We start from the raw sequence: 24,290 nt of genomic DNA on the forward strand, positions 1-24,290 counted from the left end.
GATAGGCTTGTTGGAATAATCTTAAATTTAGTTATTAATATGTGTTTTATTAGTTTTGAATAAATTGTATAGGCCTTAATGAACTTTGTGTTGGTTAGCACAACAGTAATTGTAGACCAGGTCTTAGTTCTGTTTTAGCATTATTAGGGAAGTTGAAGTAGTGGAGTCATGCTAGGAAGTTCAGTTGCTATTTTTTGGATATCACGTTATATGTCTAGACTAATATATATTAGATTGTATGCATTCAGTTTGATAACAAGGAATGAGAAGCAGCTTTATTTTCTTCTCCATACACAGCAGCCATGGGCTAAACACTATACTTTGTATCTAAAGCACAAGCCCATCACAATTTTTATTCTATACTTGGTATCAGAGCATAATGGTTAGGTTCCTGTATGCCTAAATATCAACCCAAGCACACAAATAAAATCATGGAAACATCCAAAGCAAAAGAAAGGTTTGTGGGCTTAAGCTATCCAATGTTAACGAGAAGCAATTATACGACATGGTCCCTAAAGATGAAAGTTATCATGAAAGCGCAAGGAGTTTGGTGTGCAATCGAGCAGAAGGATCCTAAGGGGGGCGTGGATGAGAAAATGGTTCAAGTGGCACTTCCAGCAATATATCAAGGTGTGCCCGAAGATGTGTTGATGTCCATTTCTGAAAAAGAAACAGCGAAGGAAGCATGGGAAGCGATCAAGATGATGTGTATGGGTGTGGAAAGAGTAAAAGAAGCAAAAGTCCAGACGTTAAAAGGTGAGTTCTAGTCCTTAATCATGAAGGAAACGGATAAATCGAAGATTTTTGTATGAAGTTGAGTGGGATTGTGACTAATATCCGGGGTCCTTGGCGAAACAATGGAAGAATCGAGTGTTGTGATAAAAATTCTACGTGCAGTTCCAGATAAGTTTCTTCAAATAACTTCAAACATAGAGCAATTTGGAGAGGTTAAGGGGATGACAGTTGAAGAGGTAGTTGGTCGTCTCAAAGCTCACGAGGAAAGGATGAAGGGCAGGTCTGAGAGCGTAGATGGACAACTTCTTCTGACATCTCGGAATCAAAGACCTAGAGGTGGTTCTTTCCGTGACAAGAGTAGGATAAAGTGTTACAACTGTAATACTACGGGACACTATGCTGCGGAATGTGATAAACCCGCGACGGGAAAGAGAGAAAGACAAGAAGTGAACCTCGCACAGATCGAGGATGATGAGCCGGCATTATTATAGACAGAAGAATGATGCCAGACGGGCAAAATAAAAGGTGCTAGACGGGTAAATAGAAGTGCCAGATGGGAAGGATTTTTTAAAGCCAAAAGGGCTAAATTTAAGTGCCATATGGACAAAGAAGTTGAAAGCCAAACGGGTTAGGATGAATGCCAGATGGGCTAATCCGAATGAGTTCATGATAAATTTAAGATTAAGGGGGTGATTATTGGAATAATCTTAAATTTAGTTATTAATTTATGTTTTATTAGTTTTGAATAAATTGTATAGGCCTTAGTGAACGTTGTGTTGGTTAGCACAACAGTAACCGTAGACCAAGTTATAGTTCAGTTTCAGCATTATCACGGAAGTTGAAGTAGTGGAGTCATGCTACGAAGTTCAGTTGCTATTTTTTAGATATCACGTTATATTTCTAGACTAGTATATATTAGATTGTATGCATTCAGTTTGATAACAAGGAATGAAAAGAGCTTTATTTTCTTCTCCATACGCAGCCATGTGTTAAACACTGCACTTTGTATCTAAAGCACAAGCCCATCATAATTTTTATTCTACAAGGCTGACTAGAATGGAGATGATTCTTAAGGATGTTGGTTACTTGGTACAACTTGGAAGTGGGGTTGCCGTTGCTTCTCCATACTTGGAGAACAACATGCCAACGATTCCATCCTCTGAATTACCCATTAGTGATTTCCATTTTATGCTAAATACTATGTAAAAAATATGCTTCATGTACGGTGGTCTTTAGTAGACCTACTATATCTTAAATACTGCATCTTGTATTGATTTGCATGTTTCTTTGTTGAATTATTTTTATGTAAATTTTATCAAATTCAAATGAGTACTTAAAGTATTGTTAGGACTTGGTTTTAGTGGAACAAGATAAATCCAATTAGAAGTTATTTTGCATGCTTAAATAGCAATAATAACTCTTGACTTACAAAGTGAGAAATATTATAGGTTCTATTAGCAAATAAAAATAAATTTTTGGAAGAATAGAAAGCCAATAAGCCATAGTGGGAACATAATAATTATAATTTAATTGACTAATCTATTTCAACTAAAAAAGATAAATGTTCATTTCACCTTAAAAGATAAATATTTAATAATTTAAATAAAGATAATTAAATAGTGTTAAGGGTGGCTTAATTAATTTACATATTTAAAATTTGGATCAAATCAATTTTTCTAAAAAAATAATGAATCTGGATTTTGTACAAAATTGTGAGGCCCAAGAATGGCGCAAATTACGGCACGTGCGAATTAGATATATGTAAAAACTAATTTTATTACTTTTCGTTTCTTCGAAAATAATGTACATTTGTTAAATTTTCTTTAAATATATTAAAGATGTGTAAAATTTTATCCGATTTAGAATTTTATCCCAAAATATTTTATTGTAAAAAATTGGATGAAAAATAAAACTAACAAAAAAATTATTTCTATATTTTTAAAATTCCGAATTTGAGTTAATCCAAGTTTTTTCTCTTTAGGAGAGAAGCAAAGTTTTATAATAAAATATTTGTTCAGAGAGCTTGGGGCCTTTTTAAATATGACTTTCTTAAGATCGAATGAGACGAGTTTTTCAATTTTTTTATGGTTTATATTAAACACTAAATATAATGTATTTTTATATATCCTTTATCAATATTATGTACCTTATTTACAAATATTGATTCAATAATAATTAGTCGATTTAGTTGTTACATAATTTTTTTTATAAAGATAAAACAATTTTTTTTTCAAATCACTATATAACATATTTTCTTATTCATTTATTAATGTTGTGTATTTTTTTAGAAAAGAAATATCAATATTCATTAATCTTGACATTTACTATATTTATATAAGTTACTTTATAATTCAAGATTAAGTATTTAATTTGTTCAATTTATTTGACAAACATAAATATTTTTATAATGATTATTTAAGTTTTATTTTTTACAATATTTTATTTTCCTTCTAAATTTGAGTAAGTAGATTTGAGAAAAATGTGTTTTTTTTATCATAACAATTTATGAGTTCATATTCTTTATTTTATCCTTAAAATGACATCTCAATAATGTGTTTAACATATTTTATTAGCAAGAAAATCATAAAAACTAATTTACACTAATTGATATCATTTCAATTTAAATAAATATTGACTTTACTATCAATAATTCATATAAATTTCCAAAAGTTGATTGTTCAACCGTGTTAGTTTAACAAGATAATATCATTTAACAAAATAAAATATACATGTTTAAATTATTTAATCTCCATTAATTTATTTTGTACTTTTACCTAAAATTAAGAAAAGCCCTTTATAATAGAAAAAAGTTAAATCATATATAAAATAAAATTACTTTGTTAGAAATACACAACATTATGCAATTTTTTGTGAGCATAGTTTGTACTCTTCTAATGTATCATCCCAATTAGTTCTTCTGGTCAAAACTTGCTTCAATTCTTCTTCTTGCTCATCAAGCCTTGCTTCTTCTCAGCGTTTGGCTTTCTGAATGAGCAGCAAAGTGTCCGACTTGAATCACAATTATAGCACTTGATCTTTGACTTGTAATTTTCCCATACCTTGACTCCTTGCAATCATTCTTCCTCTAATTCCTCTTATTATAGCCAATATTTCTAAACTTATTAACTAAAAGAGCATCAATTTGTAGGATATCTTCATCATTACCATGATCAATTTCAGTTCCTGAATAATTTTGTAAGTCATCATGAGTATTTGAGACTCAGTGTCAGAACTATACAATCATGGCCTTTAATTTTGAATGACTCTTTCTTTCAAATTTTTCTCTTATTTTTCCTCTACCCTCACAGAAACATGTCTTGTCCCATTTCGTCTTACTTTTCTACTCCATCTCAAGTTCATTAGTTTCATAATTCCATATATCTCAACTAGAGTGTCTTCAAGATCATAGTTATTCCTTATTGATATAACTTTCAAGTCACACTTTTGAGGGAGTGCAAGAAGAACCTTCAAGTTTGAATCTGTTGGATCATACTCTATGTCAACAAGTGACAAATCATTCCATAATTTCTGAAATATATGATAGATTTCAAACAAAGACTCATCAGCTTTTAAGTCAAAGTGCTCATACAGTGAATGAGTATTGTCCAATCTTCTTGATAGTCGTTGTGCCTTACACTTAACCACCAAAGTGTCTCAAATTTCCTTGGTTGTTTTGCATCCAACAAACCTAGGGGACATCACAGTGTCTAGATTGTTATGCAAAAATGTCAGACTTTTATATTTTTTTCTTGACCACAATAGCAACAACGAGTTTCATGGGCTAATGAGGTCCATCATAAATCCCTTCCAGTATTCACCATCTGTTACCTGAAGACATATAGTCTTCTCCACAAGGGTATTTATTAATTTTCAAGATTGGAAATTTGAAGGGTTTCATATCTTCTCATATTGTTGTTGATTTGGTTTATGGCTAATGGTGACAACAAATTTTGTTGAGTTTCATTATCTGCCATTAATGATTATTTTCTGGATCTTAAAGTGATTTTATATAAATACCAAGCTTTGATATCATTTTTAGGCCTTTAATTACCTATAGAGGGGGTCAATATAATTATAATAATCAAATCCAATTATGTACTCAATAATGAAGAATAGTTTTTATATTATTGAATAAAACTTATTACAAAATTCTCTAGCTCAACATGAGCCAATATCTTGAGAGCTTTTAGGTTATTGCTATGATAAAATAAATTCACTAGTGTTAACCTAATTGTGCTTATATACTGCACACTTACACAATGAATATAAAGATAAAATTAATAAGGAATCCTAAACATATGCTATAATATAGAAAAATACTATATGAACAACCTTGATGAGAAGTATTGATCCGATAAATATGATGAGGTCATTTTTGTTAAACTCCCATATGAAATACTATGGAAAAAATGTGATAGTTATATACTAATATCAATCAACTTTTGACACCAATTTTTTTGAAGTTTTATAAGCCATTTTTAATTTTGCAGGAAATCAGAACTCAATTCCCAGCGACATTGGTAAGGTTCCGCCTTTTGGACAAATTGAGGTATGTTCTGGGATTTGACAAACTTTGACTTTAAATTTTGTCTCCTTTTTTAATAGTTTTCTCGGAATTTAGTGATCTTATTATTTTTTTATATTTTTCTTAAAATATTTTGCAAGAAAAAGAAATGTTTATTCAAATAACTAATTGGATTAAAAATTACTCAAAAACTATAAAAAATGATTAAAAATGCGTGAGTACATAATATAAGTAATGTAAATGATATTTAATAATTTTATATATTTTTGTAGGCATTAATTATTTGTCAAAAAAATATTTTCATTATAAAATTTTCTCAACTGAAGTTAGAACTTATAATTTTCTGCTTAAATGATTACTTTGCATGATTATTAAAATATTTTTTTAAAAAATATATTTTCTAACACTAATATACGGGGTAGATTCAAATGATAACTAAAAAATTACAAAGTTGGTATGAAATTTAACTAGTCATTTTCTACTATATGTTATATAGAAAAAAATTGCTTATTGGGCCATAATAGTCATTTCATACCAAAGTCAATATAAATGATGAATTACTTAAAATATTAGGGAAAACTTAGTAGAATATACTTCATCCCATAATACTTGTTTTTTGAACTTTGTTCATGTAAAATTAATAATCTTACATATTTTTTTTAAAATAAATATTTTTTTGAATTAAAGTTTAATATTAATAATTGTATTCAAAAAAGGAAATTCTAGAAGTAATTTTTGTACGTATCCTCTTATTTATCTTCAAAAAATAATTGAATTCTAGTTTGGTACATATTTGACAAAATAATGTTCTCTTTGCATTTCATAACCACCTTGTGAAAAGACCCAAATTTGTTGGAAAACTTGTCTATTGAAAATTTTGAGTTAGAAAACAAGTTATAAATATAAGCATTGTTTTAAATAATAAATTTTCATTAAATTTGAAAATATTAAAAATATTCATTATAATTATGTTAAAGTACATATGGTCAAGTCAAACAACTTATATACTTAGACAATGTCAGCCTGCATTACTCATTCAATTTCTTCCCAATTTAGATTTTTCCCAATTAACCAGTGAATGAATATGGTATATGTAGTGTTACCCACAATATATTGTCATTTTACATGTTCAAATCAATTGACTAAGAATAAAATAAAAATCAATAATCATATTATCGTTCATTTTAATTCCTAGATTTAAATAAACATAGCATTAGTAAATATTTTAAAAATTGTATCTTTTTTCCATACGTATAACTTGTTTGTCAAAAATTTGGTATTCAATCTTATACCTCTAGAAATTTAATTTGATTAAATGTTGTTATTGTAATATTAATTTTTACATGACCAATAATATCTCAATTATTGTGAGAGGTTTTTAAGACATGAATGTACGATAGTAGTACTTCTATTATTCTTAGTTAGGGTTGTAGTAGTACATATATTATTGTTAGTTGAGGTCAGTAGGGAATTTATATATAATTTCACTAAATAAAATTTAAAATTTTTGAGAAAATGTCATTTTTAGTTAAGTGCTGACTTCAGTATAAGTGCTGATTTCAGTTAAGTTTTTTGTACAATGATTACCACTTAATTTATGGTTGTAAATCAACAGCCAATTAGTTTATATAATACATGGAGCAGACTTTGTTAAATTATATTTTTATAAAAAGAAAAATTTTGAATTTGTAATAAGAAATTGATAGTAAGATAAAAAACCAATTTAAACTAAATTGGGCCCATTGAAACCCATGATATACAATTGGGGCGTGCAAAATATTGCATATTAAAAAGGTAGGTAACACCCTAATATCAGCACAAGCCCACCTTACAAACAAAATGAATTTGTACATGGCCATGAAATAGAGTTTTGGAGTTATTTGTATTTTCTATAAAAGAGTGCTTTGGTGCTCTAAAGTTAAACACATCTCCAAATGAATTGGTGGAGGACTAATCAAATGAATTGCTGGAGGACTAAGTGGATAAGGTTTACTGGTTATCATGAATTGATGTTGTTTAACAAAGTTAACGTAATAATTTATATTTCCCTGTTTCTTCATTTTCTTTTCTTATGTGTTATTTGCATAAATTTTTGGTAGAAATAAAACACTAAAATAAGTATCCCATTTTCCTCATATATATGTATGTAGATTTACATGGAATGTCACTTGTATTTATTTTTACATGAAATTTATGTCAAGAATTATCCTTTCAAGATTATATGTCAAGGTTAGAAAAAAAATCAATTACATTTGTATTAATTTTTTTGTTCCTCATGAATAATCAAATAGAAGATATATGAAAAAAATGAAAAATTTATAGAAAAGAAGCCCACATATATTTATATTTTATGTTCATATTTGTTGAATTATACTATTAAATTTATTTTATGTTTATGTATGACCTTACTTTAGAGACATTTTCACAGGAATTATATTTTTCTTCCTACTTGCAACAAGTTCCAAAAACAATAAAGAAAATGCTCCAAGTGCCTTCCCTTTCTCCTCTTCATCAATGTACCGTGTAAGGTTTCTTTGTTATTTTTTAACTTTTGCCATGCAAATATATATTATAAATATAAATGCAGATAGTACAAGTGGATCTATGTGGGCTGTGTTTTTATTTTTCTAATGTATATATGACAAATAACTCTAAATTACTCTTTTTAACCTAATAACACACGAAGTTTAGGTATATTTGGAGTTTCCCATCTCACGAAGCCCCATCACTTTTTAACTTCATCCCTTTGATAGAGATGTAGGCTTTGTTTGGGAAATTTTTTAGTGTTTGAAGAACTTATATTTTCAATACATGAATAATTAGGGTCACCATTTTCAGCATCACTAGAACCGTTGCTTAGTAACTTCTATAGATCCATAACTATTTGAAAAGGACAGAGTTATGGTTTTTCTTTAATCCAGTAGTAATATTGTTGGCGGTGTCACTGGTGGTGGTAATTTTACTAGTCTAATTGGTGGCACTAGTAGTCGTAATCTTAGGAGTGGAATTTGTGGTGGGATTGTTGGTGGTGAAGTTCGTGCTAGTTAAGGTGTATCATTGGTGGTAACTTTAATAATGGCATAAGTGGTAGTAGAATTGATGGTATATTGGGTAGTTTTAATAGTGGGATTAGTGGCACCATGACTAGCATCTTTAGTGGTTACATTGGTGGTACCAGACACGATAATATTGGTAGTGGTTTGCTCGAATTGATGGTGCCATTGGTCCTGGAGCTCTTATTAGTGCAATTGGTGGCATTGAAAGTGGGAATCTTTGCAGGAGAATTGGTGGTGGTATTATTGGTGTTGGTGTTGAAGTTCGTGCTAGCTTAAGCAGTTCCATTTATGGCCAGTTTAATTATGGTATTACAGGTGGTAGCATTAATGCTATATTGGTTAGTCTTAGTAGTGGCATTGGTGGTAGTTTAGTGGTCGTATTGGTAGCTTAGTGGTGGTATTATTGTTGTTGGTGTTGAAGTTCCTGCTAGCTTAAGCAGTTCCATTATGGCAAGTTTAATTATGGTATTACAGGTGGTAGCATTGATGTTATATTGGTTAGTCTTAGTAGTGGCATTGGTGTTGTCAATTGTGGTAGATTAGTGGTCGTATTGGTGGTGGAATGGCTAGTTGCCATAGTGGTAGCATTGGTGGTATATTAGTTAGTCTTAGTAGTGGCAATTTATGGTAGCATTGCTGGTAGCTATAGTGGTAGCACCGATTGTATATTAGGTTATATTAGTAAGTTGATTTAGCTTCGGAGATGGTGGTTGTGACGCCCTCCAAACCCGGGTCAGAAGTTTGGGGTTCACAACACACCATATTATATAAACTTGTATATGAAATATTATATGCAATTATCCTTATTTACGCAACCATGGATCCGAACAGGTGAAAGTATAAAAACCAACCACAACCTTAACTTTTATTACGTCATATCAAATCCCAACTAGTTTAACTTACAACTGAAAATGAATTCATTCTTACAAACATGCATAACTCAAACTAGCTAGATCCAACTCAACCGGGAATCCTAGATCGTATACTGCACCTCGGGATCCTCATATCAACAATTTCCATTTTAACTGTAGAATAACCTAAACAGATTCACAAGGGTGAGCTAACTAGCTCATAAAGTTATAATAACAATAACTAAGTGTAAACAATGATCAGTTGAAATGATTCATAGGAATCAAGTTCCTTGTGAAGCAATTATTAGAATTGGATATTCATTTTTAAGTTTAAAACCAAGGTTAGGCTGTTGATCAGTGACACACTAACCCCAGTCAAGGCACACAGCTCTGCTCTCTATACTGGATCCAAGGCACACATTGGCCTAATATGACTACCAATCAAGTCTTACCACGAAACTGTTCCATATTTAGAAATCTATCCAATTCTATAACAATTCAACATGATAAATATTATAATTTAATAAAACAGAATCATAATTAACAATTATAAACATTTATTTTAGAGCATAAAGCAATTCATAAATATCACCAGAGTATATCAGGGTATGTATGAGGAATAGCTTCCAGCCTGTAGGAGAATCAGGTATTAGATGAATAATGGTTGCAGAAGGTTTAGTTCACTATACCATATAATTGCTTTTACAACCAGATTTTTAAAAACTATCTAAACAACGTTCCTGTTGAAAGGTGATATGTCTATTACAAGGGATTTTAAAAATATTGCAACTGAATCAACAAAATTTCGAGGTGGTTACAATACATGTTCTTGCAATACATTATATAATTGTTACAGTATATCATAGATTTGGGCCCAAAAGTTAGGCGGTCTTGTTCAAAACTTGTGAGCGGGCTTGCTGAAATTATTTTCCCGGCTGTCTATTAAATAAACAAAAAAAACACAGACTGTCAAACAATCTCCACTGTGGCGAAAGATTAAATCTTTGCTGAAATATTTCTCTCAAACACTGAATATTAATCTTTGTAAAGACTCAAGCTCCAAGAAAATTAAATCTCGGAAAAGATTAACCTTGAACGGAATGTATTTTTTCCCAAATCATCTTCCTTAAGTTCTTTCAATTCACTAAATTTAATTTAGGAGAAGATCAAATATGGCGATTATTATTAGTTTATTGTTTAATTTACCTCCTTGCTTTTTTGTTTCTATGTTATTTTGTGTTTGGGATCTTTTATCAATGTTACAATATGTGTTAATTAGAGTTTATTTATTAAATCGTGTTTATATGTTAATCGTGTCTTATTATCAGTTCTGAGTTGTATTGGGATTTGTTTGGAATGACAATGGTATGAAATTGTGAGGAATCACTTGTCGTTGTAAAAGTACAATTTGTATTTTGACTTTTTGTTTGCTCCGTGTTCTGATAGTTTGTTAATCTTTATAGAATGAAGTACTACAAAGAAGAAATTCAATACTTTCAGATATTTTATTATATATTGACTCGTTAATAAAAAACTTGTGTCCAATCGCCTAGGTCATATACAGGTGTTTGTATACTTGTTTATTAATAATCAATTAAGCAAGCGTTATTATAATTCACATCTTATAATTTTTTTACTGGTTCATTTTAGAAAAAGATAAAAGAAAATTGTGAGAAGATGACCCGAGCTACGGGAAGTGAGAACAAATATGTTGAAAGAAGAGATACCACAAGTGTTGATAACAAGAATAGTTCAAGGACGGAGAGGCGATATGTTATTAATACAAATAACGAAGAAAATGACATCTATAGTATTGGTGGAGGACATTGCTCTGCAACTATGACCTTGCTACCTACTACAGGAAATGTATCAAGTTAGCAAAAGTGGAAAGGTTGCCATCTTTTATAACATGGATTCCCTTGGATAGGTAAAACATTTTGTGCTCTTTTTTGACAACATCCTTATCATTTGGTGATAAGGAATTAAATTAAATTACAATATGAGATTCCCATATTGTTAATTTACAAAATCGCGGTACCTGACTTTCTCTTTGCAAGGTGGTTTCTCCATAAACTTGGAACAAATCAACTCATCAAAAAAGCATCTTCTGCTCAAGGTAAAACATCAGAGTCTGAAGGAACATCTCGATTTGGTCTCTTTGGCTTTGGCTCATAGTTATAAACAAAAATACCAAAACCACGACAAGACAAACAGGTATATTATAATTATGGGACATGGATATCTGATATTCCTAGTTATAGCATGCACATCTACATGTCTTCCACTACGATTTAGTTGATAGTACACACACATATGTTTTTTCCTATGGCTTTACATGGTTTTGTTTCTTCTCGGGTAAGTTGTTTAAATTTATTTCAAAATTTACCATTTTCTTTGATATATGGTTATTTGATTAAGGTCGTGTCAAATTTTACCCTTTTTGCAAACTTTTTTTAATTATTATTTCACAATCACTAGGTCATAGTACCTATTAGGGAGGAGGATGTTAAGAATGTAGTCTTTTTCATGCATCAATACAAGTCACTAGATCCACATAGGTCGAACCCGACATTTTTCAAACGTATTGAAATATTTTCAAAAAATATGTGTTCTATTTTGTCAGATTTTCTTTGATACAGGACATGGGCCAAGGAAACTAAATCGTAGGCTTTATGTCTTATTCCTATGGTTAAACAACTGAAACATATGTAAGATCTTTGACCTATCTATCTTTATAATGTTCTCATGGGCATACTATCGAAGGTGGTGGTGAATAAGTTCAAACTATGTTTAATCTAGATAGTGTCTAACAAACAGAGTGCTTTTAATGAAGGGAGGCTATTAGCTCATAATACAATGAATGCATTTGAAGTCACAAGGGAAAAAAGGCCGTGGCTGGGTTAAGAATTGATATTTTAAGGCATAAGATAGGTTGGAATGGAGATTTATTGATTATAACCATTAAAGTTCTCTTTACAACTTAAAAAACTTTGGTACACTTTATTCTGTCCTTTTTACCATGTACGCGATTCAAGTATCCGCCACTAGAACTCAATTTGTTAATTATATGGATAAAAAGGATTTTAACATAGAATTGATTTGTTGAGAAATATGTGTAAGTAAAACTAAATTGAACACAATTTGTCTCTCTAATTAATAACCACTCTTTAATTTTGATCAAATTTCTCCATTGCAAATTACAATTTTATAAAAAATTATAGCCTCCATGTATTGAGAAATACATGTATACAACACTCTATAATCCACCAGCATACCACGAAAATTGTAATGTTTATATCATCTCTACTATTTTCTTATTTATTTTAAATTTAGATTAATTTTAATTTCCATATTGTAATCATGTTTAATTAGATTTAAGGTTTAAGAAATCAAATACCATTACTCAGCTATCATATCACACATTACCATTCTCTTATAGAGGAACAAAAATAAATTGGGGATACTTTGATAAAGTTTTTGGAGAAAACCTTACCATTTAGCAATATCATTATATATCATTAAGCGTCAAGGTCTGCTCCAAAGAATGATGATCCAATGGTACATCAAGCATTTTCTTGGTGTTGGGGATATTGATGACAAAGTTGTTCTCAGAGAACGACAATTATTAATTTTTGATTATCTTGGAAAGTGTTTTTATATATTTCTACAATTTAACATAGCGTTATTATATGATTTTATGTGCGAAAATTCACAAGCGACAATATCTGATAGTGTTTATAATACATAAGTTGTATTACATAAAATGTGATCATATATTATTGATTCTAGCAAGCTACAATAATTATTGAATTCACTTTATATGTTGAAATATATGTGACGCTCCTAACCATCCTAACAGAGAGTCTTATTTATTATTTTTATATATAAACAAGAAGTCATGAGTTGCTTATGCAATGAGAGCAAAAAAAGGTGAAACAAATTGACAGAAGATTTTGTACTTTTCCATTCAACGTTTATGTGGTCTGGAGCATCACTTGATCTAATTATCGAGGAAAGACTTGATAACGTAATAGCAAGGCACACTCCCCTTGCAAAACACAAGTTAAATGCATAAGCAACTCATGACTTCTTGTTTATATATTAAATAATAAATGTGATCATATATTATTGATTCTAGCAATCTACAATATTATTGAATTCACTTTATATGTTGAATATATGTGACCCTCCTAACCATCCTAACAGGGAGTCTTATTTATTATTTTATATACAAACAAGAAGTCATGAGTTGCTTATGCAATGAGAGCCACAAAGGTGAAAACAAATTGAACACGATATTTGTACTGCTTCCATTCAACTTTTATGTGGTCTGAGCATCACTTGATCTAATTATGGAAGAAAGACTTGATAATGTAATAGCAAGGCACACTCCCCTTGCAAAACAACAAGTTAAATGCTTTGTTCTTGTATGGAGCTTAAGCAAAACACTGAAAATACTTTTTGTTTGATTATGTATTCTTTGTGTGATGCATAGAAAGTAGAAACATGTTGAAACCTTTTTTTGTAGATACAAGGTAAATATTACACACCAGTTCACTTTATAGATGATTTAAGAATTACAAGTTTAATGATTTTAATTGTCGATTTTTATTTCATCATCTAATTGCTTACAAAATTTTAAGAATCGGATTATTCTATGCTCATCTCTGTTTTACAATTTTTGATATTGTGTGACTATATGTTCATATCACATGTTTGTTGTGGAGGCCTTCCGGCTGAAAAACTGCAATGAGAAAGATGAACGGTTTAGTCATATTAGTCATATTGTTACTCCGGCATTCATAGTTCAGAAGTTATTATAAGGGTATAGAATGATACAACTGGATCTTATGGCTTGGACTTAATAAAGTAGCATGAAAGGATTGGAGGATAGATCATGTTAGAAATCTAAATGAGGTATATTGTAATTTCTTATATTCAATGTTATAGATTTTGTTGCATCTACATATTGATCAGAGACAAGATTAATAGTAAAATATGTTAGTTCCTCAATTCTCTTTGAGAAGCTTTAAGAAGCCTTAACAAAACTATGTCAAATTCATAATATCAGCCATAACCTTGTATCCTACTTCCTTTTGTAAGACCACACAATCACTCATAAACTAGACATGTTATAAATATTTTCTCTATTTACCTCTTACTAACCATTTCGAAAACAATGAAATATTTATAAATATTCTACTATAAACATACAGGTGTTCTCTGTAGTTGCAAGTGATAGGCTATCTTACTGGTATAGAGATGATTCTTAAGGATGTTAGTTACTTGGTACAACTTGGAAGTGGGGCTGCTGCAGCGTCTGCATACTTGGAGAACAACATGCCCATGATTCCATCCTCTGATTACCCATTAGTGATTCCACCAACTATTTCTAAATGGTTTTATGCTAAATACTATGCTATCTTATACCTCTAAAAATTTGATTTGATTAAATGTTGTTATGGTAATATTAATTTGTAATTATAGAGTTGAATCTATTATAGTAGTACTTCTATTATTGTTAGTTTGGGTTGTAGTAGTACATATATTATTGTTAGTTGAGGCGAGTATGCAATTTATATATAATTTCACTAAATAAAATTTAAAACTCTCGAGAAAATGTCATTTTCAAGTTAAGTTTTTTATACAATGCTTACCACGTAATTTATAGAAACTCATTTTATTTACAATATAAAATAAATTATAGTAATGCTTGTTTACCTATGCTTGTAAATCAATACCCAATTAGTTTATATAATACATGGAGTAGACTTTGTTAAATTATATTTTATAAAAAGAAAAAAATTGAAATTTGTAATAAGAAATTGATACTAAGATAAAAAAACAATTTAAACTATATTGGGCCAATTGAAACAATTATATACAATTTTGCCTGCAAAATAAAGTATATAATAAGGCAGGTAAAACCCTAATATAGGTAAAGGGGGCCATGAAATAGTGTTTTGGAGTTATTTGTATTCTCTATGAAAAACTATTTTGGTGCTGCAAGGTTAAACACATCTTTAAATGAATTGGTGGAGGACTAATCAAATGAACTTGTGGGGGACTAAGAGAATAAGGTTTAGAGGATATCATGAATTGATGTTGGTTAATAAGATTAAAGTAATAATTTATATTTCCCCCTTTCTTCATTTTCCTTTCATATGTGTTTTTTGCAAAAACTTTTGGTAAAAATCAAACACTATAATAATATCCCATTTTCCTTTTATATATGTTAGTAAATTTATTATCCTTTGAATATTATATGTCAAAATTAGAAAAAAATTCACTTACATTTGTATTAATATTTTTGTTCCTCATAAATAATCAAATACGTGATATATTAAAAAATGAAAATTTAAAGAAAAGAAGCCCACACATTATTTATATTTTATGTTCATATTTGTTGAATTATACTAATCAATCTACCATGTAAGGTTTCTTGTTATTTTTAACTTTTATCATGCCAATATATATCATAAATATAAATGCACATAGTACACGTGGATCTATGTGGGGTATGTTTTTTATTTTTCTAATGTTTATATGACAAACCACTCGAAATTACTTTGTATTACCTAATAACACAAGAAATTTACTTATATATGGAGTTTCCCATCTCACAAAGCCCCATCACTTTTAACTTAATTTTTACAAGACACCTGATTGAAAATGAGATTTCTTACTTGATAGAGATGTAGGGTTTTTTGTGAAATTTTTTTAGTGGTGTAAGAACTTATATTTTCAATACATGAATAGGTAGGGTCACCATTTTCAGCCTCACTAGAACCTGTTCCTCATGTAACTACTATTGATCCGTAACAATTCAAAAAGTATAGAGTTATAAGTTTTTCTCAAATCTAGTAGTAATATTGTAGGCGTTGTCATTGTTGGTGGTAATTTTACTAGTTCAATTGGTGGTACTAGTAGTCGTAATCTAAGGAGTGGAATTGGTGGTGGGATTGTTGGTGGTAAAGTTTGTGCTACCTTACCGAGTATCATTGGTGGTAACTTGAATAATGGCATCCGTGGTAGTATCATTGGTGGTATAGTTGCATTGGTAGTAGCATGACTAGCACCTTTAGTGGTTACATTAGTGGTACCTGAAATGATAATATTAGTAGTGGATTTGGTGGCATTGATGGTTACATTGGTCGCGGTGCTCTTATTAGTGTAACTGGTGACATTGGAAGCGGTAATCTTTGTTAGAGAACTGGATAGCAATATTATATGAATAGGTGGTGAAGTTTATTCTAGCTTAAGCAGTTCCATTTATGGTAACTTTAATTATGGTATTACAGGTGGTAGCATTGATGTTATATTGGTTAATCTTAGTAGTGGTATTGGTGGTAGCATAGCTTGCATCTTTAGTGGTGGTACTGGTGGTAGAATGGCTAGTTGGCATAGTGGGTATCATTGCAGAAATATTGGTTTAGTCTTAGTAGCGGAAATTGTGGTAGCAATGCTAATAGCTTTAGTGGTAACATTGGGTGTATATTAGGTAATATTAGTAGTTGATTTAGTTTCGGAAATGGTGGTTGTCCAAACCCGGGTCAGAAGTTTGGGGTTCACAACACACACAATATATAAATCAGTATATGAAATATTATATGCAATAACCCTTATTTACGCAACCACGGATCGCAACACGTTAATATGAAAACAAGCCAAACCTTATCTTTTATTACGTCGTACCAAATCCCAACTAGTTTAACTTACAAGTAAAAATGAAATCATGCTTACAACCTTGCATAACTCAAACTATAATATAAAGCTCGTGCTAGCTCGATCCAACTCAACCTGGAATCTTAGCTCGCATACTGTACCGGGGATCCTCGTTACCAACAATTTCCTTTTAACTGTAGAATGACATAAACAGATTCGCAAGGGTGAGCTAACTAGCTCAGCAAGGTTAAACTAATACAATAACTGAGGGTAAACAATGATCACTGAAATGATTCATAGAAATCATGTTTCTTGTTAAGCAATTTTGTAATTGGATATTCAATTTTAAGTTTAAATTGGATATTCATAGAAATAATTTATAAAATTATATACTATAAACTTACGTGTGTTTTCTGTAGTTGCAAGTGATAGGGTGTCTTGCTTGTATGAAGGTGATTTTTAAGGATGTTCATTACTTGGTACAACTTGGAAGTATTCCATCGTCCGAATTAACGATACATGCCAATGATTCCAATCCTCCAAATTTCCCATTAGTGATTGCAGCAACTATTTCTAAATCATTTTATGCTAAATACTATGTAAAAAACATGCTTCATGTGGCGGTGGTCTATAGTACACTTAGATATCTGTAAACACTGCTTCTTGCATTGATTTGCACCTTTCTTTCTTGACTTATTTTTTATGTATATTTTATCAAATTCAAATGAGTATTTAAAGTGTTGTCAGGACTTGGTTTTAGTGGAACAAGTCTTGAATTTTGGTGTGACTAATTCTATTGAAAACATGAATTGTTAGTTTCTTGATGGATTATCTAGGTACAAGAAGATAAATCCAATTAGAAGTTATTTTGCTTGCTTAAATAGCAATAATAACTCTTGACTTACAAAGTGAGAAATACTATTCGTTCTATGAGCAAACGAAAATAAAATTTCGGTAGAATAGAAAGCTAATAAGCCATAGTGGGAACATAATAATTATAATTTAATTGACTAATCTATTTCAACTAAAAAAGATAAATGTTCATTTCAACTTAAAAGATAAATATTTAATAATTTAAATAAAGATAAATTAAATAGTTTTAAGGGTGGCTTAATTAATTTACATATTTAGAATTTGGATCAAATCAATTTTTCTAAAAAATAATGAATTTGGATTTTATACAAAATTTTGAGGCCCAAGAATGGGCACGTCCAAATTAGATATATGTAAAAACTTAATTTTTTACCTTTCGTATCTTCGAAAAATAATGTACATTTGATAAATTTCTTTAATATATTAAGATGTGTAAATTTTATCCGATTTAGAATTTTATCCCAAAATATTTAAGTGTAAAAAATTGGATGAAAAATAAAACTATCAAAAAAATTATTTCTATATTTTTAAAATTCCCAATTTGAGTTAATCCAAGTTTTTCTCATTAGGAGAGAAGCAAAGTTTTATAATAAAATATATGTTCAGACAGCTTCGGGCCTTTTTAATATGACTTTCTTAAGATCGAATCAGACGAGTTTTTCAATTTTTTATGGTTTATATTTAACACTAAATATAATTTATTTTAATATATCATTTATCAATATTAAGTACCTTATTTACAATATTGATTCAATAATAATTAGTCGATTTAGTTGTTATATAATTGGACTTTAAATTGGATCCTCCATAATTGCTCATTGTTGTTATCGAATTGTTTAAACTTATATTTTTGTAACAATACTAGGTGTTGTTGGGAGGGTGATAAAGATAAAATAATTTTTTTTTCATATTCAGTATATAACATATTTTCTTATTCAATTATTAAAGTTGTGTATTTTTTTAGAAAAGACATATCAATATTCATTAATCTTGATATTTACATATTTTATATAAGTTACTTTATAATTAAAGATTAAGTATTTAATTTGTTCAATTTATTTTGCAAACATAAATATGTTTATGATGATTATTTAAGTTTGAGTAAGTAGATTTGAGAATAATGTGTTTGTTTTTATCATAACAATTTATGAGTTCATGTTCTTTATTTTATCCTAAAATGACGTCTCAATAATGTGTTTAAAATATTTTATTAGCAAGAAAAATAAAAAAAAACTAATTTACACTAATTGATATCATTTCAGTTTAAATAAATATTGACTTTACTATGAATAATTTATATAAATTTCCAAAAGTTGATTGTTCAACCGTGTTAGTTTAACAAGATAATATCATTCAACAAAATAAATATAAATGTTTAAATTATTTAATCTCCATTAATTTAATTTGTACTTTAACCTAAAATTAAGAAAAGCCCTTTATAATAGAAAAAAGTTAAATCATATATAAAATAAAATTTACTTTGTTAGAAATACACAACATTATGCAATTTTTTTGTGAGCAATAGTTTATACTCTTGTAATGTATCGTCCCAATTATTCTTCTGGTCAAAATTTGCTCTAATTCTTCTTCTTGTTGATGAACGCTTGCTTCTTCTCAAAGTTTGGCTTTCTGCATGAGCAACAAAGTGTCCGACTTCATCACAATTATAGCACTTGATCCTAATCCTAGCCATCATTCTCCTTTAATTCCTCTTATCACCGTAAAGTTCGAGGAACTACAGGCTTTTTTTCAAAAACATTTTTTTTTAAAGTCTATTTAGACCATATTTCTAAACTTTTAACTAAAAGAGCATCAATTTGTAGGATATCTTCATCATTACCATGATCAATTTCACTTCCTCAATAATTTTGTAAGTCATTCATGAGTATTTTGAGACTATACAATCATGGCCTTTTATTTTGAAATGGCTCTTTATTAAAATTTCTCTCTTGTTTTTTTTTCCTCTACCCTGAGAGAAACATTTCTTGTCCCATTTGGTCTTACTTTTCTACTCCATCTCCCGTTCATTAGTTTTCAGAATTCCATATATCTACAACTAGAGATGTGTCTACAAGATCATAGTTATCCCTTATTGATATAAATTTCAAAGTCACACTTTGAGGGAGTACAAGAATAACCTTGAAGTTTGAATCTCCTGGATCATACTCTATGTCAACAAGTCACAAATCATTTAACAATTTCTGAATTCTATAATAGATTTCAAAAAAACACTGTTCAACTTTTGAGTCAAAGTGCTCATACTGGTGATTGAGTATTCTCCTTGGAATCTTCTTGATAGCCGTTGTGGCTTACACTTAACCACCTATGTGTCTCAAATTTCCTTGGTTATTTTACATCGAATAAACCTAGGGGACATCACACTGTCTAAATTGTTATGCAAAAATGTCTGACTTTACATTTTTTTCTTGACCACTAATAGCAACAACCAGTTTCATGGGCCTAATGAGGTCCATCATAAATCCCTTCCCGTATTCACCATATGTTACCTACAGACATATAGTCATCTCGACTTTACATAAATGATATTTATTAATTTTCAAGATTGGAAATTTGAGGGTTTCATATCTGCTCATATTGTTATTGATTTGGTTTATGGCTAATGGTGACCGCACATTTTATTGAGTTTCATTATCTCCCATTAATGATTATTTTTCTCCATCTTAAAGTGATTTTATATAAACACCAAGCTTTGATATCAATTTTTGGGCCTTTAATTACCTATAGAGGGGTCATATAATTATAACAATTAAATCCAGTTTTTATATTATGAATAAAAACTTATTACAAAATTCTCTACCTGTACATGAGCAAATATCTTGAGAGCTTGTTAACCCTACTAGTGTTAACCTAATTTCTGCACACTTACACACAATGAATATAAAGATAAAATCAATAAGGAATCCTAATACATATGCTATAATATCAAAAAAAACTACTAATATGAACAATATTGATGAGAAGTATTCATCAATAAATAGTGATGAGGTCATTTTTGTTAAACTCTCATATGAAATACTAATGGAAAAATGTGATAGTTATTTACTAATATCAACAACTTTGAAACCAATTTTTTTGAAGTTTTATAAACCATTTTTTTAATTTTCAGGAAATCAGAACTCAATTCTACCACATGGGTAGGTTCCGCCTTTGGACACAAATTGAGGTATGTTCTGGGATTGATAACTTTGAATTTAAATTTTGATCTCCTTTTTTAATAGTTTTTTCTTGGAATTTGGTGATCTTATTATTTTTTTATATTTCTTAAATATTTGCAGGAAAAGAAATGTTTATTCAAATAACTAATTTGGATTAAATTACTCAAACAACTATAAAAAATGGTGAGTACAAAATATAAGTAATGTAAATGATGTTAAATAATTTTAATAATTTTTGTCAGCATTAATTATTTGTCGAAACTATTTTCATTATAAAATTTTCTCACTGAAGTTAGAAACTTATAATTTTCTTCTTAAATGATTACTTTGCATGATTATTAAAATATTTTTTTAGAAAATTATTTTCTAACATTAATATAATCGGTAGATTCAAATCATAACTAAAAAATTACAAGTTGGTATGAAATTTAAGTAGTCATTTTCTACTATTTGTTATATAGAAAAAATGCTTATGGGCCATAATAGTCATTTCATACAAAGTCAATATAAATGATGAATTACATAAATCTTAGGACAAATTTAGTAGAATATATTTCATCCCATAATACATGTTTTTGAACTTTGTTCATGTAATATTAACAATTTTACATATCTTTTTAAAATAATTATTTTTTTGAATTAAGTTTAATATTAATAATTTTATTCAAAGAAGGAAATTCTAGAAGTAATTTTTGTACGTATCCTCTTTATTCATCTTAAAAAAAATAATGAAATTATATTTTGGTACACATTTGACAAAATAATGTTCTCTTTGCATTTCATACCCACCTTGTAAAAAGACCCAAAATTTGTTGGAAAACTTGCCTATTGAAAATTTGAGTTACAAAACAAGTTTATATATATAAGCATTGTTTTAAATAATAAATTTTCATTATAATTGAAAATATTAAAAATATTCAATTTAATTATGTCAAAGTACATATTGATAAGCCAAACAACTGATTATACTTAGACACTATCAGCTGCATTTCTCATTCAATTTCTTCCCAATTTAGATTTTTCCCAATCAACCGGTGAATGAATATGGTATATATGTGTTACCCACAATATATTGTCATTTACATGTTCAAATCAAATTGACTAAGAATAAATAAAAAATCAACAATCAAATTATCATTCATTTTAATTTTTATGTTTAACGATAGCAATAAGTAATATTTTTAAAATTGTATCATTTTTCCCATAGGGTATAACTTGTTTGTCCAAAATTTGGAATGTATCTTATACCTCTAGAAATTTAATTTGATTAAATGTTGTTTATGGTAATATTAATTTTTACATGACCAATAATATCGGAATTATTGTGAGATGGTTTTAAGACTTGAATGTATGATAGTAGTACTTCTATTATTCTTAGTTTAGGGTTGTAATAGTACATATATTATTGTTAGTTGAGGTGAGTAGGGAATTTATATATAATTTCACTAAATAAAATTTAAAAATTTTCGAGAAAATATCATTTTTAGTTAAGTTTTTTATAAAATTCTTACCACTTAATTTATAGACTCTTATTTTATTTACATTAAAAAATAAATTAGACTAATTACAGCCCTTCCGAATTAGATATATGTAAAAAACTTAATTTTATTACTTTTCATTTCTTCGAAAAATAATGTACATTTGTTAAATTTTCTTTAAATATATTAAAGATGTGTAGAATTTTTCCGATTAAAATTTTATCCCAAAATATTTAGTGTAAAAAATTGGAATGAAAAATAAAACTATCAAAAAAAATTATTTCGATATTTTCAAATTCCAATTTGAGTAAATCCAAGTTTTTGTTCTTAGGAGAGAAGCAATTTTTATAATAAAAATATATGTTCCTGCGCTGCGGGCCTTGTAAATATGACTTCTTAAGATCGAATCAGACGAGTTTTCAAATTTTTTATGGTTTAGTAGTTGAGGTCAGTAGGAATTTATATATAATTTCACTAAATAAAATTTAAATTTTTTGAGAAAATATCATTTCTAGTTAGTTTTTTTCTACAATTCTTACCACTTAATTAGAGAATCTCATTTTATTTACAAAACAAAAATATAATTAAAGGAATGCTGTTTTAATTATGGTTGTAAATCAACACCCAATGAGTTTGTATAATACATGGAGCAGACTTTGTTAAATTATATTTTTATAAAAAGTAAAAATTTGAATTGTAAAAAGAAATTAATACTAAGATAAAAATAATTAAACTAAATTGGGCCCATTGAAAACCCATGATATACAATTGGGCGTGCAAAATATAGGATATTAAAAAGGTAAATAAAATCCTATATATCAGCCTTGCCGCCCTTCCAAACAAAATGAATTTGTACTATGGCCATCAAATAGGCCATAAAATAGTGTTTGGCGTTATTTGAAATTTCTATGAAAGAGTGTTTTGGTTGCTCTAAGGTTAAACACATCTGCAAATGATTTGGTGGAGGACTAATCAAATGAATTGGTGGCGGATAAGTGGATAAAGTTTACAGGTTATCATGAATTGATATTGTTTAACAAAGTTAAGGTAATAATTATATTTCCCTCTTTCTTCATTTTCTTTTCATATGTTTATTTGCATAAACTTTTGGTAGAAATCAAACACTGAAATAAGTATCCCATTTTCCTTGTATATATGTATGTAGATTTACATGGAATGTCACTTGTATTTGTTTTTACATGACCTCTATGTCAAGAATTATCCTTTCAAAATTATATGTCAAGGTTAGAAAAAAAAATCAGTTACATTTGTATTAATTTTTTTTGTTCCTCATAAATACTCAAATACATGATATATGAAAAAAAATGAAAATTTATAGAACATAAGCCCACGCATTATTTATATTTTATGTTCATATTTGTTGAATTATACTATTAAATTTATTTTATGTGTATGTATGACCTTACTTTAGAGACATTTTCACACCGAATTATATTTTTCTTTCTACTTGCAACAAGTTCCGAAAACAATGAAGAAAATGCTCCAAGTGCCTTCCATTTCTCTTCATCAATATACCGTGTAAGGTTTCTTTGTTATTCTTTAACTTTTACCATGCCAATATATATTATATATAAATGCAGATAGTACAAGTGGATCTATGTGCGGTGTGTTTTTTTCTAATGTATATATGACAAAAAGCTCTAAATTACTCTTTGTTGACCTAATAAAACACGAAGTTTACTTATATTCGGAGTTTCCCATCTCACGAAGCCCCATCACTTTTTAACTTCATTTCACACACACATGGTTGAAAATGAGATTTCTTACTTGATAGAGATGTAGGCTTTGTTTGGGAAATTTTTTAGTGATGGAAGAACTTATATTTTCAATATATGAATAGGTAGGGTCACCATTTTCAGCCTCACTGGAACCCTTGCTTAGTAACTTCTATAGATCCGTAACTAATTGAA

At 29.0% G+C, this 24,290-nt stretch overlaps 1 protein-coding gene across 1 annotated transcript; it reads left to right on the forward strand.

Annotated features, from left to right (window-relative positions):
* Positions 1–518: 518 nt before the first annotated feature.
* Positions 519–1,226, forward strand: LOC141701222 (uncharacterized). The gene is made up of 2 exons (XM_074504913.1): positions 519–756; positions 898–1,226. The coding sequence occupies exons 1-2, from the start codon at positions 519–521 to the stop codon at positions 1,224–1,226; spliced, it is 567 nt and encodes a 188-aa protein (XP_074361014.1).
* Positions 1,227–24,290: the final 23,064 nt, after the last annotated feature.

The sequence above is a fragment of the Apium graveolens genome, unplaced genomic scaffold (assembly GCF_009905375.1).
Source record: "Apium graveolens cultivar Ventura unplaced genomic scaffold, ASM990537v1 ctg3598, whole genome shotgun sequence".
Lineage (NCBI taxonomy): Eukaryota > Viridiplantae > Streptophyta > Magnoliopsida > Apiales > Apiaceae > Apium > Apium graveolens.

Coding starts and splice junctions, on each gene's coding strand:
- LOC141701222 (XM_074504913.1), top strand. CDS start 519: ATGAAAGTTATCATGAAAGCGCAAGGAGTTTGGTGTGCAATCGAGCAG. Junction 757..897: donor AAAAGTCCAGACGTTAAAAG/GTGAGTTCTAGT, acceptor TTCTACGTGCAG/TTCCAGATAAGTTTCTTCAA.